This window comes from Rhodofomes roseus (assembly GCF_022264815.1).
Source record: "Rhodofomes roseus strain CIRM-BRFM 1785 chromosome Unknown C8Q71scaffold_32, whole genome shotgun sequence".
NCBI lineage: Eukaryota > Fungi > Basidiomycota > Agaricomycetes > Polyporales > Fomitopsidaceae > Rhodofomes > Rhodofomes roseus.
The window spans coordinates 86,965-110,933 of NW_025952988.1; the positions used below are offsets into that span (position 1 = coordinate 86,965).

The following is a 23,969-nucleotide window of genomic DNA, read 5'->3' on the forward strand; positions in this document are numbered from 1 at the left end:
CGAACAGACACAACGCTATCGAGGTTGCGGCAAGGGTCTCTAATTCACAGTGATCAGGCGTAGATACAACTATCTTACAAGCTCCTCAACCACCAGAACTGACTTGATGCTGCCGTCCTTAGTATCGGGTTTGGAGTCGTTGTCAGGCGAGACATGGCCATCCGTGACATCGTCGTCAATCTGCGTTTCGCGTGCTTTCCTCCGCGCATCGCGACGCGACAACGCCAGTACAGTGAGTGCTGTACAAACTGATAGAAGAGTGGTGAGTTGGTGGCCCCTGGGTAGATGGATAAGGCTTACCCATAGCGAAGTTCACACAGGCCGTCGCCACGTTTCCTTTGAAGACGCTATTGACGCATCCATCAGCCACGTCCGTCGGATCACAAATCTAGAACATACCGGGGTTGCTCCACTTGAGGAAAGAGGACTCTGTCCGGAATAAGTGAGCAATCTGCAGAGGAAAGTGAACAAACAATGCATACGTGGGGAACCATGTCTGCACGACGTATGCGAACGTATTGCAGCATGCAACGACAAACGCGCGTTCTGGGTATAACCACTTAGTACACAACTAGTCTTCGTAGTAACGCAGTACGCACTCTCGCTGTCATGCCCAGTGAGCTCATTTGCCCAAGATAGGATCAGTCCGGACAGTCCTCCGCTGACCGACGTCTACTCGTTCCTTCAGATCAAACACCATGTGCAGGCACAGAGGCACATACCATGTAGTAGAATACCCAGCGCCTGTAGTACGAATGAGTGTCAAGTGTATAGGATGCATCATCCTGCTATCTTACCGAGTTATGTGCGTGTACACAGGTGTAGCGGCCAAGACGATGCAGACCGTCATATTCCATAGCTAGAAAAATACGCGTCAAAGCAACACACCCATAGCCTGAATAATGCTTACTCCGGCAACCACCATAGGCGGCCAACGCGCCCGCACAGCGTCAGACCACCATGCCCATGTGAGGGCTGCAAGCGTCATGAATCAGCTGATGAGCGTTGTATTTCTCACCGTACGAAACTCACTTGTGACTATTTGTACGGCATTGATTGGTAGCGGGTATGTGTTGATCTGCGCAACCGTGTACACGGTCTTCTCGGGTGTATTGAAGCTCTTCAGCCTACAATCGTGTGAGACCTTGGTGCCCATATACGCAAACACTCTCGTACCAGAATATCATGGAACCCGCAGGATTACCGCCGTTGTTGAACTAGATGACCAGTTTGAATCACAAGACGGAGAATTCAATGAAGGCTTCGAACGTACCAGGACATACACTGTCGCAGAATCGAATCAGCGACGAACGGCTTGAGCACGGGCGTTGCGACTCACGGAGGACTAAGAAGTACAGGTGCCACGTCGTGAAGAATTTCAAGACCTGATGTCACACAATACCGTCAGGAATCGCACGTAGTCGATAGGTCAGGACGTACCTTCTTCTTCGTAAATTTACCAGGAGGTTTCCGTCCAATCTCTTCCATACGACGATTGGCGATGTCGATATCTTCTTGAGTATAAAGAAAGTTTGGCCTGGTGTTGGAGGGCAGGTCTAAATACAGAATAGCACACGTGAGACGATGCGTCATTCATGGTAACTTCGGCTGACCTGGCATGATGAGGAAACCCAGGAGAGCGATGGGGACCGTGATGATCCCATCGATGATGAAGAGCCCTACGGAGTCCAACATCAAATTACGAACTCGAATTCTGAACATGTAGCTTACATTTCCAGCCTGCGAGGCCGCACGTCCCGTTTAGACCGTCGTACGCCGCCTACCAACTAGTATGATCATGACCGCAGTGCACCATTTCGAAACGACGTACAGCTTGCAGGAAACCACTGATCATGGGGCCGACAGCGCTTGCCGTCTACCGCTGGTGAATCCTCAATCGAACAAGCTTACAAAAGGACGAGGCTTACATGAAAGATGCAAGCTCGCTTTCCGAGTTCTTCAGGCTTGTACCAACTGCCTGTGACGTATTGCATGGCCGGGTAGAACGAGGACTCGGCAAGACCTGAGATACTGGATAGGAGTCCCTGACACTAGCTGGTAGAGACAGGCCAACTTACCGACGAAGAAACGGATGGCAACGAGAGTGCTGAAGTTCTTCGCAGACGCCAGAGTCATGGTCAGAACACTCCAGACTACTTCTGTGAGCGGAATCTATGAGGATCATGTTAGAAATAAATGTGAAGCCACGGAAGTGCTGAGTATACCCATATCGATGGGCGCACTCTAGTAATCAACATACTAAAATATAGAACGTAAGGACTCCGACTGTGTATATGATACGAAGAGGAGTATATACTTAGCGGGAATCTGGCCAATGACATAGCCGCACGTCCAAGCAGTTGTGATGTAGTTCAACTGGTTCCCATGGCTGCAGAAAGATCAGCAAGGAGCATGGAGAAAAAAGACTGCAAATCACAGGCCAAGGCTGTGAGAAGCCGTCAGTTACATGAATGATCGACAGCGATCAGCACTCACTCCTCTTGCATCCCGGACACATATGCATTCTGCCGACCGCCGCATTAGAGAGGAAACACACTCCGAGCCGAGACAGGCTCACCGTAACGTTCTGCTGGTCCAGATACGTAAAGGTCGAAATGTAAGTTTTGATAACTAGACAGCGCGAAATATAAACTCATTTGCTGAAGTAGGACAGCGCCGCGTAAGTCAAAAGGCATGTGTCGAGCTTCGCGAGAAACTTCCTCTCTTGCGGAGGCTTGTTCCAGGTGTCCCTGCGACGGGAATCGGTAACAGGAAGATCAACATACGCCTTTCGACCTACCATACGTAGCTGCTGAACGGACGCGGACCTGTCTTGCTCATGGTAGCGTACGCGTACACGGAAGATAAGCCTGAGCGAGGGCGAGTGCGAACAAGCCCTACATGACTGGCGGCTGCAACATTACTTAAGAAGGCGAAGAACTACTACCTCTGTGAGTTATCTCAGCCCTGCAGACGAAAGCTCATCCATCTCTTGGATGGCATCATTGAGCGTGTACTAGCGCCCGCAGATGAGTGCCTAGTATTTCCTGTGTCGCTCACGGAGCCCAGTGTGTTCCGTCAAGCATGGGCCAGTGTAGATACAGCCAACCGCTCAGCTTCTTTCAGCGCAACGATGACCGCGTTCATGAGCAGGCATGCAAACTTCGCGCGATTCGGAACGAGGGCGATTGCGACAGTAGGTCACGCTCTAACGCCACGTCTCGTAGAAGCACGTATTGCACTATACCATCAAGAATTGCATCAGTATCACTAGTCCGCAAGAAGTACCATTTCAATAACCTACATGCAAGATAACACCCACCCGACATCCATACGAGCCTGGAGCATTGACCGATGACGAGGAGCCCGAGGATGGTCGACCGGTCGACTCTCGAGCGCGCATTGGTTCGATGGACAATGTACAGGCTTATGACGAGTCGAACTGGCGATGAGTGTAGCGTACAACCCTCAGACAAAACACAGCATGGACAAGACCAGTTGATAGCGTGTAGCTAGTAGCACAGTACTGCTCGCTCATGAGTGACAACGCCTGAGTTGGCACGGGAGGGGATCTCACGCCAGATCTCCGATTGGTAGTCGGGATCTGAGATCTGATCCGCAGCTAATTACATGAAGGACACCGCCAACCTGTCCGAGTCTGGCAGCGTCTAACAATTCAAGAGGTCTGTCTATGTATATCATCGCTGGCACGAAATGCTCTTGGCAATCGCAATAGCATTTATCGACTTTGCTTGTGGACAGATTTCACCCCGCGTTCGCTGCGAACTTGTCGGGAAATATGAGTCCCGACCCGTGCTGCAGGCACATCCAAGACGCAATACGGTCTAGCATTCGGACCGCAACGTGCAGCCTGTGCCTTGACATTCCATGCTGACCATGTTCGAACGTCTAGTTGGAGCCACCGGCTTGGTGTTATCTCCATTCCTGCTCCCGCCCCCGAACGTCAACTGTGGATTGCATCATCCGGGAATCGAATGAGGTGACCTATGCATCTGACCAACCGTCCCGACGACTCTGCGGCGAAGTACGCACCATACTTTACCATGCACTCGCTGTTCGTCATGTGGCTGGCGAGGACGATTGAAAAGAGCAGCAGTTGGCCGTTATCTAGCAGAGCGTCCGCTTTGTCTATCGCCCTAAGCTCGCTCAAATTCATACGCGATGCCCGTCCCCGCACCTGAACTCGGCTCCTTCAACTTCGTTCCCGAGACGAAGGTGAGTGCCCTCCCGATTGTAGCTCCCTCACACAAGTTTGAAGTCGTATCTTGTCCTACCGACCTCAGGAAAATCTGGACTGGGCGGACCTCATCACGCTCGACTTCAGCCTCCTCGCTACACCTGAAGGCAAGAAAGAGCTCGCTCAGACCCTTCTGAAGGCCGTGCGAGAGGATGGGTTCTTCTACGTGAAGAACTTCAACATCTCCCAGGAGCGTGTGAACCGCCAGTTCTCACTCGGCAAGCGTTTTTACGAGCTCCCACGTGAGGAGAAGCTCAAATACGTTCCGGAGGGCTTGGGTAAGCACCAACATTTACATATTTTAGTTACTCATTGACGCAATCCATATCAGAACAGGGTCAGTTCAACGGCTACGTGCCTTCTGGACGTCGAGTGTGAGTCATACTAGCTGCACGCTAATCGTCTGCTCTGCTGACCTAGTCCGCAGTCTTGAGCCAGTGTCCGGACTGAGGGACCACACGGAGATCTACAACATCCCCAGTATGTGGTCCTGCGACATATGCGTCGTATCACGCTAAATAAACCCACAATAGAGTTTGATGGTTTCTTCAAGCACGACCACCCCCAGATCATTGAGGACTTCCTCCCTGAGATCGAGGAGTTTGCTAAGGTGTGTTTCTATCCATCGCTCGGGAGCTTCACAACCATGGCTCATTTCACTCTCTATGACAGTCTCTCCACACCGAGGTTCTGGACCACCTCCATGACCTGCTAGCCGTCGCGCTCGAACTCCCCGAGGACTACTTCCTCAACCTTCACAAGTATGAGAAGAAGAGCGAGGTACGCCAGCGTACACTTGGTACTTGCATGGACCTGACTAACCTCGCACCACCCTCAGGATCACCTCCGTTACATGAAGTACACTAAGTACACACCCGAGGAGAACCTTAAGCTCGGCAGGCTCTGGGGCCGTGGACACACTGGTAAGCCCTATTCCATCTTAACCAAAGACACAATTTAGTCAACTGGACTGCCATTCACAGATCTCGGCTCGTGGACGCTGCTCTTCCGTCAGCCCGTCTCTGCGCTTCAAATCAAGAACCACACGACCGGCGAGTGGAAGTGGGTCAAGCCACAGGACGCTACGATCACCGTCAACGCCTGCGATGCACTCTCGTTCTTGACTGGCGGCTACGTCAAGAGCACGATCCACAGGTTCGTGATTCGCCGGTGTACCGTGTTCGTCTCTCAGCACCTACTGAGGCACGTGATCACAGGGTGGCTGCTCCCCCGAAGGATCAAGAGCACGTCGACCGTCTCGGCCTTCTGTACTTCTCGCGGTATGTACACTGTGGACTTTCCATCGATCCTAACGCTTACAGGGGATGGTACCCTCAGCCCGAACAACGACGTCGTCCTCTCGACCGTCAAGGAGTCGCCCGTCCTCCAGCGCGCGGACAGCACGCAGAACGAGTTCGAGAAGAGCGGAAACCACGTCCCGACGATGGAAGAGTGGACGTTTGCGAAGCAGAAGTGGCAGCGCACCTATGGCGCCGTGCGTGGGGACCCGAAGTTCGAGACGGCGCAGATCCTGCCGGGGTGGAATGAGAAGGTGTACGATCGCGTGCCGCCCCCGGTGCGGGCCGCGGCGTGAGGTGAACGTACGTATAGAGCGGTGTTTTATTGCAGTCAGGAAAGGTTGTATCGATACAAGGGAATTGATGTCTGTATGCTGCCGTAAGAATCCTTCCCGTCGTTTCGGTGGGTTTGTTCGGAAAATGATAATGTCTTGTGCGTACTAAGAGCTCTCAACTGTGACGACATAAATAGACGAGCGACCCGCGAGAATCGGCTAGGAGACTACCGTGGTGTCTATTCACGAAGAGATTGGTACGACTTCGACGATACGAACGACCTGTACATAAGTTTTGTAAGTAAGTAATCGCATGTCTGAGTAAAGGGTGCCTGAGACGTCGAAGCGAATAGAAGTAAACGTTGTACCTCTCGTTCAGTCGTAGCACAGCGACGTCCAGTAGGAATAGGCTCGTCGTCCTGGTAACAGCGAAGACTTATTGTCACAGAGGGGGAGAGGGTGCCCGACGACTGCGAGGCAGACAGAAGACGAGAAGCGGAAGCATAATTGCACCCGATGTGCTCTCCAGTCTCCGGTGACAAAAGAGAACTTAACTTGGGTTGGCGGTGGGGTCCTGGGGAATCGTTTGGTGCCTGACAGTGGCAGGGACGCGGACGTATCGGATGACAATGTGATTGACCGAGAAAGTTACTATTAGGCCTCGAGGATGGGCCGTTGGTCAAGTCGAGACCACACACCATTGTACACACATCGGAAGTAACCTAGAGCCCGGAGGCGTCGGACGAATGTGCGTCCGCTCCGGACGTGGTGGAGTGATCACATCAGAGCCACTGCGAAGATTGAGGGGAAGAGGTGCTTCTGGAGTGTCGTGCTAGATCCACATACGATCTTGACAATGTCGAGTCTTTCGCGTGTCATGTCAGCCAGTGGCAAGTAAGCCGCAACGCTGGACCCGGACCTCGGCCGATACATTGTAAGACGGGCACCTTTCGAGATTGATATTCCAATCTGAGTCCACCGGCTGGCAGGTCGACGAGACAGTGGGCCGCATCTATTGAATCCACAAGGACCACAACCCTAAGCCGCGATGTACGTCAAAGGTGCCAGCACCTCGGCACCGGTCCTGTTCGCATTGCTGCATGGGGCAGGCGGGCTCTGCTCGAGCCTCGAGCTCGTGGAAGCGAATCCCGAGGCGATGAAATTGCGATCCACTAACAAAAAGACGGGCGATAGAGGTTTTTTGTGTTGAGAACGAGGAGCGTGGTGGTAGCGATGGATCTTTTTGTTTCGCGGAGGAGCGAGGCGGAGGGGGCTTCGCGAATGCAGGGCGAGACAATAGCGGGCGAATTTGACTCGGCCGCGGAGGGCGCAAGACAAAAAGACAAGGCGCGCATCGGCGATCTCGCTCGCCCGATTAGGCAGGCGGTGGCGTGCACCTGCACCACGTTCACAATTACCGCCAACTTTGCTCGCACCGACTTCACAATTGCACGCTCGCCGTAAGTCGGCCTGGGGGTATAAAATGTTGGCCAGAGTGACTCGGTCAGTATCATCTCCTAGTGATCTCAGGGACACTGCCCACTAACCAACAATGGCCGCAATCTACGCACAGCCCGCCGCTGCGAACTACTTCAACACCCCCTCCCACGCTCCCCAGAAACAGAGGGGCTACCGGCTATGCGATCAGTGTGGTGCGGTCGAGCAGCCGTCTGGCACTCGCTTCCGTCTCTGTGGTGGATGTGTGAGTCACTTCCGCACATCCTCCTTGCGATCGACTTGACTGACCTTCTTCCCGATTTAGATGACCACCCAGTACTGCGTGAGTATACGCTTCGAGCGAGGTCATCGAGATGAATCTGACTGGGGATTTAGTCGCAAGAGTGCCAGAAGATGCACTGGTCTTCCCACAAACAGATCTGCCAACACACAGCCGGCCAGATCGCTACCGCGAAACAGCCAGGGGCGCCTGACGAGACCCTCGTCAAGAACCTGCGCAAATTCGTTTCGTCGCATTCATCACTTCTCGGCTGGGCAGGATTCCAGGCGCTCCAACTCAAGCGCATTCCCTCCAATGTCCGCCAGAACGCTCTCCTCATCGAACTGAGGTATAACCCATCGGCATCCGACGCACTCCGTCGGTGAGTGACCTTTGATCACGATTTCCTACGTAGTATGATGTTCATGATCGGAAACGCAGATTCACAATCAAGGGGACACACATAGTTCCTCGTACATACGTTACCGACAACGACCCGCTCGTAGGCGCCGACATCCAGCGACGCGAAGACCGGTGTCGTCGCTCAGGCGGCATTGGCACCGCCGTCATCCTCATCCAATGCGGCGACATCAGCCAGGTCATGCCCGTAGAAATTGACGCGCCCGGCAAAATCTCCTGGGACTCGCGCGACGACTGGTCCGATGTGCTCCGGCACTTCGTGGACTCCGGCCGGATAGACTTCAAGCCCATCTCGACGACGCCGAGGGGGTGCGTGTTCTGTCTGCCGCCCTTCTCCTGCATCAAAGCTAACTGCGTGCGCAGGATCGTCTACGGATGAGCATCTCCGTTATCCCTCTGACTCGTTCGTCTGGCGACGTCGATCGTCTTCGCCGCATCTCACCACGAGCGCTGGACTTGCTCGTGCCTCTTCGCCGGATCTTTGATGACCGCGCGTTCGTTCTTGTGTATCGCTGGATCCCTCTAGTCGCCCGTCGCACACCCCGGACCGGACCCTTCGTACTGCTGTGTATCGTTATACCCGCCACGTCGCTTTCGTTCTTGTTCTTTACACGCTAAGTTATACACAGCATCTTCGCACTGTATACTACCACAGTAATCCATAACTTGCACAATGTACAACCGAAGTCTGTTCTGCGAATGCCTCGTTGCTGGTTCGACGGCAAGTAGAGATGCTTGCCCGCCACCTTAGTATGAGTTTCGAAGACAGCAATCAGTACGCACTACGTCTTGGACTTCACGGAGGTTTCCCGGATCTGACCAGAGCTATGGATTGATGCATTGAGTTCTTCAGAAAGCCGGCGCGCCATCGTAGCAGAGTCCTCCAACATGAAACACGTCAACTGCTCCGTGTGGAGAATGGCATGCGGGTGTCTTGCCAGAGCTTCTTGGCGAGCCTGGTGTCAAGATTTTCGTCGAATACTTACTCTGCCGACTCGGAGCACCTGGAGCAGCGTCTCATCGCCGACATGAGAGACCGCAGTCTATTATTTTCACTGAGTTCGAGCACTGCAGCCCATGGTATGCATACAGAACGGCCGATCGCTCCGATCTGACACGGGGAAAACCTATGTACTAGCTCGGACTGTTGCACGCCACTATAGGCCACTATGCGCTAGTAGTACACCCATACCCGAGCGCTCGGTAATCCCTTCACGGCGTGCTCGTCACTGTTCTACTACATTACACCGTCGTCATAGGACTGTTGAAGTCCTCCATTCGCCGCTCGATCATGGCTATACCGATGATTGCTGTGTTCGAAGAGTACGAGGATGTAAGGAAGTCCGCCGTGTGAAGTGATCCGCAACGAAGTGTCAAGCGTCGACAGCCTCGGTCCTGGAGCCAGGGGCTTGAGCGGCATCCGCATCCGAGTCAGTGTTGCCATGACCAGCGCCAACTTGCTCGCTTTCTGGAGAATGTTCAGCGTACTCTTATCCGAGATTCAGATCAACAATACGAAACGAACCCGTTGTTTCCTCTTCATTGAGGGTGTCCGTACGTTCAAATGCTAGAGGCGATGAGCCGATGCTAGCTGCTATGTTACCAGTCCACCCGAAGGACGTCTTGTAGATATCGTCTTCTTGCGCCTCTCGCAGATTGATCAACAACCGAGATATCAGAACTAGCTTGAGTCTGCGAAACCCATGCAGGTTCATGTGAGCACTTGTGTAACGTCGCGCGTTGATACTCACGGTACATTCAGGTCGATGATGTAGTCGACGCTCTGGAAGAACACGCAATGAGACGTCAATTTCAAGTGATGAGGAATAGTAGACCTCGACGTACGCTAGACCAAAAGCTGATGCAAATGCCAATGTTCAAAAGCAAGACTATACTGGCAACGAGGAATCAATATCGATGGGTGTGTCGTGATACATTGCACATGGACACACAGGAAGTAGATGGTCCCTAATTGGCACCGACTGTTGTTAGATATCACGTATGTAGATTGACACTGCTTGGCAGGTACCCACCGTCCCTAAACAACAACCAAGTTATAGATGGAGCCCACATTCGATTCTTCCACTGAAGTCGGACGTATGGGAAGGCTCGTATCCATGTTGCTACGACGACGGTCATGTCAGACAGCGTGGCACAGACAACCATTGCCCAAGCCGCTGCACAAAGGGAAACAGTAAGACATCAGTCCATCGCAATTCTTGGCACACAGTGAGTCACCTCTGCGAGATGAGCAAGTTCTCGGTCAGTGATATTTTGCATGATGCTAGGATGCACCTACGCTGTGCCTTGAACTGAAGACAGGTTTTCCGACTGCCAGCATGTCCATAATGATTGAAATTCCATGGTCTGGTAAGAAACAATCAGGTTTACGCTCTTGGTTACCCAGTGTGTCCGATGTCAGCTACATACTCAACGACAAGACGGTTGTCAAAACGTACAGAGATCATGACAAGGTAAGCCACCTCCAATACTGCCGTGAGAATTGTCCAGGTCCACCGGAAACCGGAAACCGCGTACACGCGGAGGCAGGTTACGACTGTTGAGTGAGAATTTAATTGTAGGTCAGCACATAACGAATCGGTCTTATGTGAGGCAGATATATGGAACCCATACCTGCTATGATCAAATCTGCCATGAGCATGAATGTCATGTATGCATCGTTTTGCGCAGCACAACTACACGTCAAAAATTAGCTGGGATACAAGACCTGCGCAAAGACATCGCTCACTCCTTAATCTTTACTCGTCGTGGAAATTATGAGCGCTGCCAGTCAGGCGATAATATGATACTCACAGTCGGCTTGTACCGTGTTTCCTGGGTAGCAAGGACGGTTGTTATCGCAACTCCAAGGGTGACAACCCGCAAAGAGAGGAACAGAACTTTGCAGACAGGATGACCTCCTCGGCGCCAAAACAGGTCTATCTCATCACCGACGGTGAGAAAATAGTCATAGACAAGAACAGCTGAAATCCTAGGTTACGGTCATCCGAGACATATACAATCACAATAGCACTCACTGGCGACGACCACATCCGCGCAGCTCTGATCAAACCTGCGGAGAGCGATGAATGGATGTTATGATGAGCGTATGACACTACTCCACTCACCAGTCACCCGCGTATAGTATAGCTTCTGCGGCTGGAACGCTCGACATTGTATACGGGTAGGGGATGCAAGGCGGCGCATAACAGCTCCTGAACCACGGACCTCTTATCCTCTCCAGCAAGATGATGATCCACATAGTTTATCGGCAACTCCAACGAATCACACGCGAAGCTTCTAAGTGGATGAGCGTTCCGCTGTAACCACCTACGCACCATGCATATGAGTCAGACGCCACTTCGTGTGGTGGTTCGTCCTACTGATTTGGAGTCGAACAGCGGATACGGAGTAGGCAACCGCTGATGTTCAGGAGCAAGGGTCTCGCGCACCGATGCCCGTTTATAGTTCTGAAGCCGTTTCAGACTGTCAGCATAACGAGCTCCTCGATTAAATTGTTGCTGATGCTTACCGATAGCTCCCCTACGGCTACACTAACCGCGGTGTCGTTCATGCGGTTCAGAACTTGATCCACGGCGAGTGCAGCATTCGCAATGCTACGGGCCGACTCGTGAGGAGCCTGTGCAGGGACCACCCACAAGTAAGTAGAACGAGTGGTAACTGTACTGCCTGACTGGACGAGCACAAACCCCGCGGAATACTTATCAGCATTATGATACGGTGGTGGTAAGTCTCATAGCAAATTCCTAGCAGTGTTGGTTGGGGTGGGCGGGTGCGGCTCGGCGTCGACGTAGTCGCCGAAAGATCACTACGCATAAAGCGTTATCGCTCCGGCCACCTGCATTGATCGGAAGGAAGACAACAAGGTTTTGACTGGTTGGTCCGCAGAGCCGCACGCATCAACGAACGCGTCTGTCCCAGCCACCACGATATTTGTCCTATCAACGTCAATACTTCGAGAGCGATGAGCAAAGAGTTGGAAAGCATCGCCGTGACTGACCGAGTGGCCGAGATCGAGTAGATATCACCCTTCTCGTGTATCACGGTGGACACTGCTATCGTGCGTTGTGTAGTATTGTATCGGAAAAATTATTTCAGACAGCGTGACAGTAGTTGGCGGGCGGGATTGCAGGGAAATCGAAGACAGCGCACGATGCATAGCAGACCGAACGAAGCGCTTACCTATTGTGACACATGAGCTAGCGGCTGTGAGGTGGGCCTCAAAGTACGAATAGGCCTTCCGTGGTGGACACTCACCGGCTTCGATGAAACACTGAGGAGCATCATATGCAACGCCGCGGTCAACGGGTAACCGCAGAAGGTGTCCGGCCGAAAGAACGGCTTGTCGAGCCAACGTGCTGATACCTATGCGAGGCAAATTCTGAGGACGTCTCAGTCAGTGGAGCCTGCGTCCCTCTCGTATATCGACGTACGGACAAGGGGTCTGCTGCGTTTTGGACTCACAGAATGCTCGTCTGGCACTAGAATCAGTACCGGCACTGCCCGGAGCACCTTCGCACGTTGACATATTCGGCGAGGCTATTAGGTAGCTGTTGTTGTTCTCTGCGTTGCGCTGAAGACTGGACGACAGACCTCCGCGCAATGCGACACATATTCCGACTGCGGTGGCCGAGACGTGTCAGCCTACTCCATGATCGAAGCCTGGCAGCACGAGATGCACCAGTCGCTGGTCGGTCGGACCAACTGATCACAGTCTATCCAAAGCTTCTGTGGATGGAACGCCCACTTATCGTGGCGCTGCAGAAAGGGTTTGATGGGAAGGGGCGGTGGATTGTCTATCGGTAGGAAAAAGATACATGGAAGTCGACGCATGGTCAGCGCCGATGGTCATTGTGCTTAGTTGTCCGGTGACCTGCCCGAAGTAACTGTGGTCAACATCCAGTCCACGATGATGGTACTGTAATGATTCATCCGGTGTCAGGCAGCGCGACCTCCCAATGCATTATACTTTCCTAAGTTCCCAGGTGAGCTGTCCGCCGCTTTGTCGTCTAGAGTGGATGAACGACTTACATGTTACATGCTGGAACGTGCACTATCACCACAAAGCTGAGAGGCAGGAATCTGTGTTCTCTGGTAAGAGCTTACAGGCACTGAATCATTCTCGCGTTGGCGATCTTCCCGTGTCTGAGACAACGTCAGGTACTGTGGCCACATTAATGACTTCTAACATGAGGACACCGATGACGGTATGTGTTCACAGATCGTGAGCTGTTGAGCGTAGAAAGATATGTCAGCCTATACACGACGACGGTTTGCTCACCGACTCGCGCACGCTTTCGTCGAAATCAGCCACCGGTGACGTAGTGCATGCTGCTTCCGAAGCTTAATGAGTGGTCAATTCAGAACGAATGAATGTCTGTGAGATCTCACGCTCATATGCGGGCCCATTGCTCGAATCTTGGATACCATCAGGCTTGTGCTGGTCCCTCCACCTTGCTGACTACCCACGTCCTCCGCAACCGGGTATATGCTCAGAATGCTGCTACATCCAACCTATCTTGATTCTGTCAGCAATACGCTAGGATCCGTTTGTCAAATGACCGAGTCTGGTCCCATATAGAGGCAAAAGCTGACGTCCACCGCGGCAACATCACAACGTGCTGCTCCAAGAGCCCCGTGTCGATGTTTTGAATGTTGGCCGGTGCTGAGGTCTATACCCCGGTATCATAGGACTCACGGCTACTCAGGCTCAAGGTGAGAGCGAAGTCAGAGCACTACAAATAGTGATGAACACGTGAAGACACTTACTGAGACCCTGCAGCACGCAAGCATGACTGATGAGCGGTAGTCTCCCACTCCCTGGCGTTCAAGAGCCTTTCGCTATGTCGCCGGTCGCGCAAGCATGTGGGTTTGGGTCACGCCAGTCCGTTCTAAAATGGTGGCTCGTCCGGTATCCGATCCGACAATGCATGACATATCTTGCCCGTAAGCACCCGTGCATCATTGTCCCATGAAAGAAAATGTCGAGTCCGTGGTAGATGGCAGAATGGTCGACCTCGTCGTGGTGGGCGGCGACGTGCGCACGGAGTGGTGGCTGAAGGCAGGGGCGGCGGTGTGCCTGAAAAGGGAGTGGCGGGATTGCGGCATGTCGGCTCTGGCGATCAAAATGGTCTAGCGAGATTTGACAGTGACTCAGCGCTTCCACGCTCAGCCACTGCCCAGTCGGCCAGACGATGGCGACGATGCTCCGGCCAGACTCCAATTCTCCAGGCCCTCCCCTCCTCCTCAAAAGCCTTCGTCTCCGCAAGGCACGCCCCTCCCCACCAGGCTGATCCCCACCAGCGACCATGGACCACATACATCCCGACAATATTCCCCTCAACCATTTCCTTGCCCTCCCGCGTCCAGACCATGGCTTGGCTGCGGCCGGCACACCTGACACTTCGACCCTCGCCGCGCACGACTTCGATGTCGACACGCGTACTGGCTTCATGCCCCCGCGTCCTTTGTCTCGACTGCCCCAAGAGTGGGCGTCATGGGAGACTGCATTAGACGAAGCACGCTCGAGCAGGCTTCAACTCGCTGACAAACCAGACCTCTCACCGGAGGACGCGGAACGATCTGAACGTTGGCGGGACCGCGTCAGACAAGTGAGTTGCCATTCTCATCGTCCACTCGCAGCTGCCGATCGTTTTGACAGCTCCCGATCCTCTCTACTGACCACCTGAAGCGCTCCGAAGTACTCCTTCGCCGGGCGCACCATGTCCTTTCATGGATTATGCACTTTTATGTACATTCGCTGCCCATATCCGTCAGCGAAATCTGCATCCCCCCTCCCGTCACTGTCCCCCTCCTCCAGGTATCTGCACAGCTCCAGCTGCCGCCCGTCCTCACTTACTCAGACGATGTCATCAACAACTGGGAGTACATCACGCCTCCCACCTCCGAGTTCCCCCCGCGTCCGCCCGCGCTCGATAACCTCCGCTGCCAGACGCTCTTCACGGAGACGCGCGACGAAGAGGAGTTCTACCTCGCGTCCGCCCGGATTGAGCTCCGGGGCGTCGAGGCGCTCACCCTCATGCGGGCCATGATGGACGAGGCCTTCCTCGGTGACGCGACCGCCCTCCGGCGCATCACCACCTACCTACACACACTCGCAGGCGTCATCCGCGAGCTCACGAGCATCCTCGCGGACGTGCGCAAGGGCTGCGACCCCGACGTGTTCTACAACGAGATCCGGCCCTGGTTCCGCGGCGCGGACTCGTCCGACGGCAAGCGGAAGTGGGTCTTCCAGGGCATCGAGCTCGACCCGACCCTCCGCGAGCCCACGGAGCTCTCGGGCCCGAGCGCCGGCCAGAGCTCGCTCATCCACGCACTCGACGTATTCCTCGGCGTCGACCAGTACTCGCACTCCAACTTCATGTCGAACAAGCCCGTGCCGATGGCGCGCGCGCAGACGGCCCCGGCGGTCCTGCCCGCGCCAGGGACGAGCGGTCCGGCGACGGCGACGTTCAGCTCCGCACCCGGCTCGTCGTCAGTGCCCTTCCTGACCCGCATGCAGTCGTACATGCCCCGGCACCACCGGGCGTTCCTCCGACACCTCTCCTCGAACCCACGCCCGATCCGGACGCTCGTGGAGACGTCGGGCGAGAAGAATCTGCTCGAGGCGTACAACGTCGCTGTCTCCGCGCTCAAGGTCTTCCGCGACGAGCACGTGAAGATCGTCGCGTTGTACATACTCGTTCCGAGCAAGAAGGCGCGTGAGGCCGCGGGGAAGTCTAAGGAAGACAGTGCTGCGAAGGGCACGGGCGGCACAGACGCGTTCCAGTTTGTGAAGGGCGTGCGGGACCAGACTGCAGGGGCTCTGCTCAAGTCTGGAGAGTAGTTTGCAGAGCATTTGGTATGGTACCTACTACCGATGCTTTAATCTGCGATTATCTTGTTGTATCATCATCCTGATAATATTCGGGCTGTACGGAGGGAATAAGTTCGATTTACGTCGAACTTACTCGATCGAACCGGTCGAACTGCAAGTGTGCTTCTCAATGTCGGTGCCTGTGCAATGAGTATAGGCTTCCGACCTTCGAACCGGCATGAACTCCTCGGCCATCCGACAGCAAGCCCCTTGCTCACCAACCTCCGAGGCCAGTACCATCCGAATCGGCGAGTTCAGCCAGAGGAGGAGCTGCAGACACCAGCAGGGCGCGCCAGGGGCGCGTGCGTTCATTGCGACGCTGACATAAGCAACAGATCCACGCCGTTCGTGTGGCGCTGGGCTCCTCAAAACTCTCTCACATCCTGTGTTCTTCTCTCCGTCCTCCCCTCCGGACATAGCGTATACACATCCTCCTCAGCATCTGCTACCTGCATTACAGAGCTAGTGACGACACGAATACTGCCGCTACTTGTAGTCCGAACTCGCACAGCGATCCACCAAACCAAAGTTTACCCCCAACTCTCCGCCTCGCCACCGCCGCACGTTCTTCCTGAAGTTCGAGCAATGGCGTACGTAGCCACGCGCGCAGGCCCCTCGGCCTCGGCGCCGTCCGACGGATCGCGGACGATCACGCAGCGCGACAGCCAGCCCGGCGAGGAAGGCGCGCACCCCGACGGCCGCGAGGAAGTAGGCCGCCTCCGCCTCCGCGCCGCCCCGCGCAGCCGGCCGAGGGTCGTCTGGCGGGAGGACGTCGTCGACAACGAAGGCCTGGGGAAGAAATCGTCAAAGAGTACGTCATCCGTTCGTTCGTCCGTCGGGGCCACCCCGCACGGTCGGTCCAAATTTGAAGCTGAACTGCGTCCGACTGTGCAGTCTGTTGTATCTACCACAAGCCGAAGCGCTTCGACGAGTCGTCCTCTGAGGAGTCGTCTGACGAGGACTCGGGCTCGGGCGACGACGGGCGTGCCCGCCCTGCGAACCGCCGCCGGCACCACCATCACCATCATGGAGATGGGAGCCCTGACGGGCAGGCGGTGCGCGATGGCGATGGCGGAGGCGTTGTGCACGAGCTGGAGAGCGACTCCGACGACGTCAATGTGTACGAGCGTCAGCCCAAAAACCCGAAGAAGGGCAAGGCACCTCAGAGAACCTGAAGTGCGGAGACGTCATGCGCGTAGACGAAAGCAGTGAAAGATTCCCGAATACTGGTTTAATTGTACAATGCTCAAGGGTCTGTACATTGTATACCCTATTGCCGATGTAATATCACCCTTCTGCGTCGTTGAGGACCAGCAATGCAGCATTTGACAACAGCCGTGGTTCACGTATAATGCAGTCAACACTTGTGAGGAGATAAAAGAACCGTTGAACATGAACTAAGTAATGCGATTGGCTGATATGCTATAATACTGCGTGTGTAGATAGACGGTATGCGTGCAATGGAAGCATGATTGGAATATACATATGGATACAATACCAAGACCAAGAGTCCGCACAGGGTGCCCACCAACTCACGAAACCTCTTCCATATCATCTTCATCATCATCATCGTCGTCGTCGAAGTCGTCGAAATCTTCGTCTTTGACCCCATTGCCTGCTTGTCCGGCCTCCGTGCCCAGCCCGCCACTGGGTCCGGGGACCTGCTCGGCCTTGACCTAGAACAAACGATCCCGTCAGCGCACGTCCGACAAACACCGCATCGCGGTGGAGATAGAACACTGACCCCTTCGCCTCTGAAGGTCTGCTTGAGCTCCCAGGTGCCGTTGAACTCTCCGCTGCGGTTGAGGTCGGCGATCTCGCTGAGGACCTCTTTGAGGTACGCCTCGGGCTGCTGCGTGCGGTCGCGGAGGACCTTGATGGACCACCGCTCGCGCTCCTGGAAATGCCGGAAGAGCTCGTCGAGCAGCTGGTTGCGCGGCATACGCGCCATGCGCTCGAACTGGCCCTTTGCGGGCTTGGGTTTCCTTTGCTGTAGAAGGTCCAGTGGGTAAGTGGCTTGCATGAGCACGGAAACGGGCAGACGTACGCCAAAGCTGAGCGGCGTCGTGTTTGCCACACCGCTCGTGAGCATGTTGATGTTCCCCCGTCCACCCACGCCCGCATCCTCGATCCGCATAATCTGCTTGCGCGGTGTGTTCGCCGCAAGTGCCCGCATCTTGAGCCGCTGCCTGTAGCGGTCGCTGAACATCGGCCGCAAATTACACTCGTGCTTCACGCGGCCCGTGAGGACCGTCGTCCGCGCGCGGGTGCCCGGGACGGGCGGCGGCTCCTTCTCGCGTTCGGCCACGACGACTTGGTTCTCGACCGATTCCTGCACCATGTCCATCTCGTACACGTCCCCTTCAAACTCGTTTTGCCCCGGATGGTCCGGGTCGGGGGGAAGCGCGAGGAGTATTCGCGGCGACTTGCCTAATGCGGACTTTGTTTGGTGGTAGACACGGATGGTTGCAAGGTGCACGTTGTCCTCTCTTATTGAGAGCCAGCGCTCCATGAGGAATTTTGGGACCTGGCAGAGAGGTCAGCTCATGGCGGAGGGCATAAGGCCAAAACACGTACCTTCACTAGCCACACTCTCCCATTGCCGCTGTCCATAATCAACGACTCGTCTGGGTCAGGCTCTGCCTCCGCATCTTGCGAAGCATGAATGGAGTCGAACTGCTTCTTGTCCTCCTCCTCGACGGTGGGTTCGTCCATGATGCTCAAGCAATCTAACTGTTACGTCTGGCGAAGGTTCGCGAGGCGTTTAGAGGTCGCAAACGGGAAAATAAACACGGGTATCTGTATCAGTGACTCAGATCACTATGAGATTGAGTTGGGAGGGCAAGTGTACGTTCAAGCGCTGCAGATGGGCGACACCCCGGTGGTGGCTGAGAACAAGGCGGATGAGGATTGGCCCGAATTGGCAGCCCATTGTTTGACTTCGAGGCCTTTGGACAACAAGTACAAACATAGCCACAAAACGGAACCGTCCGACGGCGCGTCGTGACGTCAGAGCAGACGCGACCAACGAACTGTGTCGAAGCATTTCTTCTCCTCAGCAGTACTTATTGCGACACTATAGCGCAGCAGATCAAACTGTTGTATAGTTTTTATCTCAGAAGCCGAAAGTCCGGACGACGTGTCGAAGGCATTGCAGCCAGTGCGATGCGTTGTTGGCTGATGATCACACACACGGCTCACACAGCACACAGAACATGTACAGAGAGTAAGAGCGGGGTTACGCAAACAACTCAATAGTGGTCGTCTACATGCAATAAGACCAATGGATCCAGTATAATATGTGAGGTCCATGATACGAAACCAACAAGGGCCCAACTATGCAGTCTAAGTAATCAAGCAGTTAGTATCGAACTCTGCGAGACAGGCATCAACAGAACTGACCGACTCCTTGAGGTAAGTGATGAGGTCGTTCCGGTCCTTCTCCTTCTTGAGACCAGCGAACGCCATCTTCGTACCGGGGATGTACTGTGCGACACCGAGTAACAACCATCAGCACCGTCGCCAGAGCCTGTGACGTAGCAAGCAAGCGCACCTTTTTGGGGTTCTCGAGGTACTCGAAGAGAGTCTGCTCCTCCCAGACAACACCCTTGTTCACGTTCGCGGCCGTGTACGAGAAACCCTCTACCTGGCCAGATTTGCGGCCGAAAAGGCTGGAGGACGTGTCAGCCGCCCCATTCCGCACACTGTCTACGAGCTGCTCACCCGTGAAGGTTGGGGCCGACCTTGTTAGGCTCGCCCGCGCCGACAGTGTGGCATTGTGCGCACCGCGTCTTGAAAAGACCAGCACCCTTGCCAGCGTCACCTATACGGGTTCAAGCTACGTTAGCATCACCGCGACTCGCTCACCAGTCACACTAAGACGTACCCTGTTGGAAAGGCATGTCTAGTGTCTAGAGGTCGTAAATAGGGTAGAGGTATAAGGATATTACACGGGGGCACGCGACGACCAAGTAACGGAGGAGAGTAAAGGTGCGATGACGGACCGCTGCGTCCAAAATTTGGATTATAAGGCGGGTGGAACCGGTTCCTCCCGCAGCCAATCACAGTCGGCCGATTTTGTCCGGCCCCGCGTGGGCCTCGGTCCCCCGCAGAAGGGGAAGGAACGCCCCGGAAGCGCTCAATTTTGGCCGGTTCGGCCGGCGCGGACGGCGGGGGGCGGGATGTGTGTGCCTGCTTCGTGCCCGGGCCACGGCTCTGGTTCAAGTTGACTTCATCTCGACTTCCATGGCCCCATTGAGGCTTCTATCATATCCTTAGAGGACCCACTTGTTCCACAACGGCCGCCTCGAGCTTACAGGATGGAGCACCGCTTCGTAACGCTACGGATAATACTTGGCGGCAATCCAGTGTAGTACTCCAGCGCGCATGTGCAGAAGACTCTGGTTCGCGTCTTGGTCACTGGTCAACGTCCAGAACGCGGACAGATTGACACCGTACGGAGCTAGCTCATCCGAAACACGCTGGTGCTGAGCGTCTTGTATCGGAGTAAGTACTCGCCATACGTTTGACCAGGCTCCGAGTAAGCATCGGATGGTCGCATGTACACGAGTCAGAGCCCACTAGCAAGGGGACGATCCCGTTTCGTGTCGTTGCTGACTTCGGACTCACTGCAACACGAATATCAGTCGGTGAGCAGCCTTATGTTCCTGACTCCGATGCTACTGCAGTCACGACTTGCCGCGCCCTCGCGGTGTCAGGTAATGTCGGTGAGCATATGCATGGTCATTATGCCCATGCGCCACCGATATGATATCATTCTTTGTGAGTACACTCCAAACCGCAGGCAAGTGTTCACCGTGGAATACAGGCTTTTTCGCCCTATTGGCCATGGTATGCACCGGAGTCGAATACATGCCTAGGCATAGGTAAGCTCATCCAGAACCAGAACTAATACAGATTATTGCTGCCTTTGATCACGACGACAAAATGATAGTGCGGTAATCATCGTTCAACGCTCTTTATACAGAACTCAGTTGTTGTGGGTGCGCACTCGACGCGACCTCGTTGACAATTACTGCTGGGTTCATATCCTCATCGCTTGACGTTTCTTCGAGACAAATGCATAACACGGCACTGTGTGTATATCAGAAATTTCTTGTTTCATGTGGGATAAACACCTGACAGCGAACAGAAAATAGAAGAGGCTGAAGAGTGCATGCCTTACTGAAATTTGAGTACCGACTTCGGGCGATGAGTAGGCTGGCTGCCTCTGGCTGCACATTCGCACTATTAGTAGTGCTGAGCGCTTAAGTGGCGCTGGCGCTTGCACGCGTGTCACGTGATGTTGCAAACGCGTTGACCGCGATGCGTGGGAGAGCGGTTCGGGCTCCGCCGACTCTGTTTGTCTTGCGCCTCCATCATCGCGCGCGTCGGCGAACGCGTCCTCCGTCGACCTCGGTCCGAAGACCCTTGGGAACGACTCACCCCGCCCTCAACACGCTCACTGTGGACACATATGCATGTCTCGGGCCGTCGTGGAAGTGCAGATGATACCCAGCCATTCGCAGCCACCAACATCAAAACGCAAAGTGACCGATGACATGAATCCGTTAGGGAACGCGTCCAAGAAGCAGAAGAAGGAGGTGTGTGCCAGTGCCGGTGCTGTATGCGACGCGTTATTAACATGGTTGCTACGCGTAGAAATCCTCCAATAAGCGGAAACGTGAGTGCTTTGTCTCTTTGTTCAGCGTTCCGTGGGAGCACTCTTTCATCCCGTGCCGAATTTCGATCGCGTACGCTTGGACAGACTGTCAGCACGACATCGCAATGCAAAGATCGCACATGCGAGAGTGATAGGAACGCACAACATACGGGACACTGACGCGTTTACTGCTTCGCGTGACTAACATCTTCTCGTGCAGTTAATGGCGAAGAACAGCCAGGCGGCCTGGTTATTGTGCGCGCCCCCTCCGTCCCCAGTGAAACATTGCAACGACCTCCCTCACGTCAACCATCGTCTCAACCCCTCCCTGGCGAACCCTCCAAACCACCAGCCAAGAAGTTCCGCGCAGATGGCACCACCACCACCGCACGCCAGCTCGCGAAGAACAAGGACAGGCAGATCCAGTCCAGCTCGCGCGCGGACCCCGAAGTCGACGAGGACGTGCGGCAGATGCAGTCAGAGGCAGACACGCTGCGGCGCAAGTCGCATGCCGCGGAACAGTCTATGGGCACCCTCAGCATACCGAAGACACCCAATCGACAGCAAGCACCGTATTCGGAGCGGAGGATGCGCGACGAGCATCAACCCATCCCGGAGCAGGAGACACCGCAGATCGAGCGGAATAGGTTCATGCGGGAGGGAGGGTCGAACCACAGGCGGAAGAGCTCACTCACGCGCGGGAAGCGGATAAGTTCGAGCTACGAGGCGACGGGTGTCATATGTGAGTGACCATTGTGCTTTGCGACCGGTGTCGCTGACGGTCTGGCTTAGCTCAACCCCATACATCAGTCTCAGACTCGAGCTTCTACAAACACATCGACGGCGACCTACCGGAGCCTGCACGCGCGCGGCAACTACTCATCTGGTGTTCGCACCGAGTCATGAACCAGTTAGAACAACCTGAGGCGTCGTCCTCGAAGCGCCGAGAACCGAAGGACTCTGGGAAGGACCCACCGCCACTGAGCGTGGAGGGCGCACAGCTGCTCAAGCGTGTGCAGGAGAGTGTGATCAAGATGCTGGCGGAGAAACTGGTCGACACGAACGTGTACGGTGCGACGGATGCAGCCGACAGTAGGCCGAAGAAGGAGAACGAGCAGAACGTGAAGAATCGGGCGCGAGAGATCCGGTTCAATGCTCACAACCAGCGGTGCGCCCCGTATTTACATACGTCTCTGGAGATTGGTTGCTGATGTACACTGGCGGCTAGCATGAAGGCGGAGGAGGATGCGTGGATAGAGGTCACCAACCACCATCATGCGTTTCGTATGGAGATCGCTGCGGAACTGGACAAGGCTGCATCTACCAAAGCCAAGGGCAAGCAAAGAGCCGTACCGGAGGATGATTGGGATATCGATTCGAGGGACCTCCCGGAACACTTCAGAGGCAAAGCGGGTGTCGAGCTCGCTCGAAGACTTGTCAACGGTGAAGCGGCGCAGCAGGATCCATTGAGCAGTCGACTGGACAGTATGGAATACACGGTACGTATCAAGGACACAAGCGATATCACATCGAGCTCACATTTTCGATAGATGGACCACGCGCATGTTATGACGAACTCCGCATTGGAGACGACTCGTATAGCGGAAACGGATTTAGATCGCCGTTTCGCCATGCTCAACATATCACTAGCCTCTCGCTCGCAACCTGCACCCACGTCATTACCATCCACATCCGGAGCCCTGTCGTCCTACCTCCCTCCCAGCCTTTCCCGACCACCACCCACGACCGACCCACAAGACCTTCTCCGTGCGTTGTCCCGTATCGACGCCGAGCGCCCGCAGAACCAAGTGGGCGACGCAGCACGGCGAGCTGTGAGGGAAGTGCAGCGCGCCACTGATGCACCCGGTGGAATGACAGAGCGACGACTTACCGCAGGTGTGGCCCCTCCTACACCACGCAAGCCACCTGGTACACCTCGTCGAGCAACCACACCTGGCAAGGGTCGCTGAGCGCAGCCTTCCCCCTCCAACTATTCAACCTCTCCATGGTCGGACTGCGTCGGTTACATTTCGCCTTCACTTCGAGTCTCGTTTTGTCCTTAGTTCGTTGTTGTCCGCTGTGCTCCATCTGTTGGCCGATTTCGTCATTGTTGCTATCTGTACACCCTAAAGTCTGAAGCTCAAGCCTTATACGCCCGCCCCGCAGCGTGTGCGCCTCGGCTCGCTAGGAAACGAGGAGAGGCGGTTATGTATTCATACTATATTGGATATTGTTCTCCTCTATAACCTGGACCATCCGTGCCCTGCTGGGCACAAAGCCACCCTACATACCTCGTATTTCTTGGACGTGTAATAAGCCTCGTAATGTGTAGTCTTCGACTCGGAATGCCTCGCGAGAAGCAGATGGCTGCATGATCGACGCGCCTCTATCGGGTCGGAGCGCCTTTCGCTGTGACCTCACGCGTAGCAGCGCCTTCCACCT

General features: G+C 54.9%; 9 protein-coding genes across 9 annotated transcripts; 5 read left to right on the forward strand and 4 right to left on the reverse strand.

Moving 5' to 3' along the window:
- Window position 1: 1 nt before the first annotated feature.
- Window positions 2–3,026, reverse strand: C8Q71DRAFT_372487 (MFS general substrate transporter). Its single transcript, XM_047918140.1, has 25 exons — window positions 2,801–3,026; window positions 2,658–2,750; window positions 2,579–2,603; window positions 2,497–2,525; window positions 2,438–2,446; window positions 2,318–2,389; window positions 2,226–2,259; window positions 2,079–2,172; window positions 1,929–2,023; window positions 1,832–1,876; window positions 1,732–1,780; window positions 1,614–1,679; window positions 1,441–1,556; window positions 1,340–1,385; window positions 1,274–1,284; window positions 1,177–1,217; window positions 1,033–1,127; window positions 911–975; window positions 798–859; window positions 723–744; window positions 600–672; window positions 483–546; window positions 400–429; window positions 301–347; window positions 2–248 (listed from the first exon to the last, which is right to left on the reverse strand). Exons 1-25 carry the CDS (start codon window positions 2,839–2,841, stop codon window positions 70–72), a joined length of 1,503 nt encoding a protein of 500 aa, XP_047773603.1. The 5' UTR covers window positions 2,842–3,026; the 3' UTR covers window positions 2–69.
- A 1,156-nt stretch (window positions 3,027–4,182) lies between these two features.
- C8Q71DRAFT_716997 (Clavaminate synthase-like protein) lies at window positions 4,183–5,852 on the forward strand (the record flags this gene model as incomplete). Its single annotated transcript, XM_047921132.1, has 10 exons — window positions 4,183–4,236; window positions 4,305–4,536; window positions 4,590–4,632; window positions 4,686–4,738; window positions 4,792–4,868; window positions 4,931–5,038; window positions 5,097–5,181; window positions 5,242–5,413; window positions 5,476–5,538; window positions 5,597–5,852. 10 exons carry the CDS (start codon window positions 4,183–4,185, stop codon window positions 5,850–5,852), a joined length of 1,143 nt encoding a protein of 380 aa, XP_047773604.1.
- A 1,499-nt stretch (window positions 5,853–7,351) lies between these two features.
- C8Q71DRAFT_786586 (uncharacterized protein) lies at window positions 7,352–8,668 on the forward strand. The gene is made up of 5 exons (XM_047925142.1): window positions 7,352–7,533; window positions 7,594–7,611; window positions 7,665–7,930; window positions 7,990–8,277; window positions 8,332–8,668. Exons 1-5 carry the CDS (start codon window positions 7,384–7,386, stop codon window positions 8,345–8,347), a joined length of 738 nt encoding a protein of 245 aa, XP_047773605.1. The 5' UTR covers window positions 7,352–7,383; the 3' UTR covers window positions 8,348–8,668.
- A 197-nt stretch (window positions 8,669–8,865) lies between these two features.
- Window positions 8,866–11,348, reverse strand: C8Q71DRAFT_786591 (uncharacterized protein). The gene is made up of 13 exons (XM_047925143.1): window positions 11,097–11,348; window positions 11,007–11,041; window positions 10,783–10,952; window positions 10,718–10,725; window positions 10,603–10,664; window positions 10,428–10,525; window positions 10,270–10,362; window positions 10,002–10,149; window positions 9,921–9,936; window positions 9,814–9,862; window positions 9,720–9,751; window positions 9,494–9,660; window positions 8,866–9,436 (listed from the first exon to the last, which is right to left on the reverse strand). The coding sequence occupies exons 1-13, from the start codon at window positions 11,228–11,230 to the stop codon at window positions 9,342–9,344; spliced, it is 1,107 nt and encodes a 368-aa protein (XP_047773606.1). The 5' UTR covers window positions 11,231–11,348; the 3' UTR covers window positions 8,866–9,341.
- A 2,863-nt stretch (window positions 11,349–14,211) lies between these two features.
- Window positions 14,212–15,924, forward strand: C8Q71DRAFT_372664 (tryptophan 2,3-dioxygenase). The gene is made up of 2 exons (XM_047918142.1): window positions 14,212–14,600; window positions 14,651–15,924. Exons 1-2 carry the CDS (start codon window positions 14,298–14,300, stop codon window positions 15,833–15,835), a joined length of 1,488 nt encoding a protein of 495 aa, XP_047773607.1. The 5' UTR covers window positions 14,212–14,297; the 3' UTR covers window positions 15,836–15,924.
- Window positions 15,925–16,450: 526 nt separating this feature from the next.
- Window positions 16,451–17,040, forward strand: C8Q71DRAFT_717085 (phosphatase inhibitor-domain-containing protein; the record flags this gene model as incomplete). The annotated part of the gene is made up of 2 exons (XM_047921140.1): window positions 16,451–16,676; window positions 16,760–17,040. The coding sequence occupies 2 exons, from the start codon at window positions 16,451–16,453 to the stop codon at window positions 17,038–17,040; spliced, it is 507 nt and encodes a 168-aa protein (XP_047773608.1).
- Window positions 17,041–17,168: 128 nt separating this feature from the next.
- C8Q71DRAFT_786647 (transcription initiation factor IIF beta subunit) lies at window positions 17,169–18,758 on the reverse strand. Its single transcript, XM_047925144.1, has 4 exons — window positions 18,443–18,758; window positions 17,913–18,392; window positions 17,610–17,855; window positions 17,169–17,541 (listed from the first exon to the last, which is right to left on the reverse strand). The coding sequence occupies exons 1-4, from the start codon at window positions 18,578–18,580 to the stop codon at window positions 17,398–17,400; spliced, it is 1,008 nt and encodes a 335-aa protein (XP_047773609.1). The 5' UTR covers window positions 18,581–18,758; the 3' UTR covers window positions 17,169–17,397.
- Window positions 18,759–19,083: 325 nt separating this feature from the next.
- On the reverse strand, window positions 19,084–19,865 carry C8Q71DRAFT_786648 (cytochrome-c from the OXPHOS pathway). Its single transcript, XM_047925145.1, has 5 exons — window positions 19,752–19,865; window positions 19,589–19,688; window positions 19,419–19,536; window positions 19,268–19,351; window positions 19,084–19,210 (listed from the first exon to the last, which is right to left on the reverse strand). The coding sequence occupies exons 1-5, from the start codon at window positions 19,765–19,767 to the stop codon at window positions 19,202–19,204; spliced, it is 327 nt and encodes a 108-aa protein (XP_047773610.1). The 5' UTR covers window positions 19,768–19,865; the 3' UTR covers window positions 19,084–19,201.
- Window positions 19,866–21,216: 1,351 nt separating this feature from the next.
- C8Q71DRAFT_786652 (Mis12-Mtw1 protein family-domain-containing protein) lies at window positions 21,217–23,873 on the forward strand. The gene is made up of 6 exons (XM_047925146.1): window positions 21,217–21,468; window positions 21,527–21,548; window positions 21,748–22,269; window positions 22,320–22,695; window positions 22,756–23,026; window positions 23,078–23,873. The coding sequence occupies exons 1-6, from the start codon at window positions 21,346–21,348 to the stop codon at window positions 23,495–23,497; spliced, it is 1,734 nt and encodes a 577-aa protein (XP_047773611.1). The 5' UTR covers window positions 21,217–21,345; the 3' UTR covers window positions 23,498–23,873.
- The last annotated feature ends 96 nt before the right edge of the window (window positions 23,874–23,969 follow it).

Excerpts from the sequence above, each read along its gene's own strand:
- C8Q71DRAFT_786647 (XM_047925144.1), bottom strand. The coding sequence starts at position 18,580 with ATGGACGAACCCACCGTCGAGGAGGAGGACAAGAAGCAGTTCGACTCC. Across the intron at positions 18,393-18,442 it reads GGAGAGTGTGGCTAGTGAAG|GTCCCAAAATTCCTCATGGA; the intron begins GTACGTGTTTTG and ends CCTCTCTGCCAG. Across the intron at positions 17,542-17,609 it reads AGACCTTCAGAGGCGAAGGG|GTCAAGGCCGAGCAGGTCCC; the intron begins GTCAGTGTTCTA and ends CGTTTGTTCTAG.
- C8Q71DRAFT_786591 (XM_047925143.1), bottom strand. The coding sequence starts at position 11,230 with ATGTGGATCATCATCTTGCTGGAGAGGATAAGAGGTCCGTGGTTCAGG. Across the intron at positions 11,042-11,096 it reads ATACTATACGCGGGTGACTG|GTTTGATCAGAGCTGCGCGG; the intron begins GTGAGTGGAGTA and ends CGCTCTCCGCAG. Across the intron at positions 9,661-9,719 it reads ATCATCGACCTGAATGTACC|ACTCAAGCTAGTTCTGATAT; the intron begins GTGAGTATCAAC and ends TGGGTTTCGCAG.
- C8Q71DRAFT_372664 (XM_047918142.1), top strand. The coding sequence starts at position 14,298 with ATGGACCACATACATCCCGACAATATTCCCCTCAACCATTTCCTTGCC. Across the intron at positions 14,601-14,650 it reads GGCGGGACCGCGTCAGACAA|CTCCCGATCCTCTCTACTGA; the intron begins GTGAGTTGCCAT and ends TCGTTTTGACAG.
- C8Q71DRAFT_786586 (XM_047925142.1), top strand. The coding sequence starts at position 7,384 with ATGGCCGCAATCTACGCACAGCCCGCCGCTGCGAACTACTTCAACACC. Across the intron at positions 7,931-7,989 it reads GCATCCGACGCACTCCGTCG|ATTCACAATCAAGGGGACAC; the intron begins GTGAGTGACCTT and ends TCGGAAACGCAG.
- C8Q71DRAFT_786648 (XM_047925145.1), bottom strand. Across the intron at positions 19,537-19,588 it reads GTCGGCCCCAACCTTCACGG|CCTTTTCGGCCGCAAATCTG; the intron begins GTGAGCAGCTCG and ends CACGTCCTCCAG. Across the intron at positions 19,352-19,418 it reads ACCTCGAGAACCCCAAAAAG|TACATCCCCGGTACGAAGAT; the intron begins GTGCGCTTGCTT and ends GGTGTCGCACAG.
- C8Q71DRAFT_372487 (XM_047918140.1), bottom strand. The coding sequence starts at position 2,841 with ATGAGCAAGACAGGTCCGCGTCCGTTCAGCAGCTACGTATG. Across the intron at positions 547-599 it reads CACTGGGCATGACAGCGAGA|AACGCGCGTTTGTCGTTGCA; the intron begins GTGCGTACTGCG and ends GGTTATACCCAG. Across the intron at positions 249-300 it reads CTGTGTGAACTTCGCTATGG|TTTGTACAGCACTCACTGTA; the intron begins GTAAGCCTTATC and ends CTCTTCTATCAG.
- C8Q71DRAFT_786652 (XM_047925146.1), top strand. The coding sequence starts at position 21,346 with ATGTCTCGGGCCGTCGTGGAAGTGCAGATGATACCCAGCCATTCGCAG. Across the intron at positions 22,270-22,319 it reads CGAGGCGACGGGTGTCATAT|CTCAACCCCATACATCAGTC; the intron begins GTGAGTGACCAT and ends GGTCTGGCTTAG. Across the intron at positions 22,696-22,755 it reads TTCAATGCTCACAACCAGCG|CATGAAGGCGGAGGAGGATG; the intron begins GTGCGCCCCGTA and ends ACTGGCGGCTAG.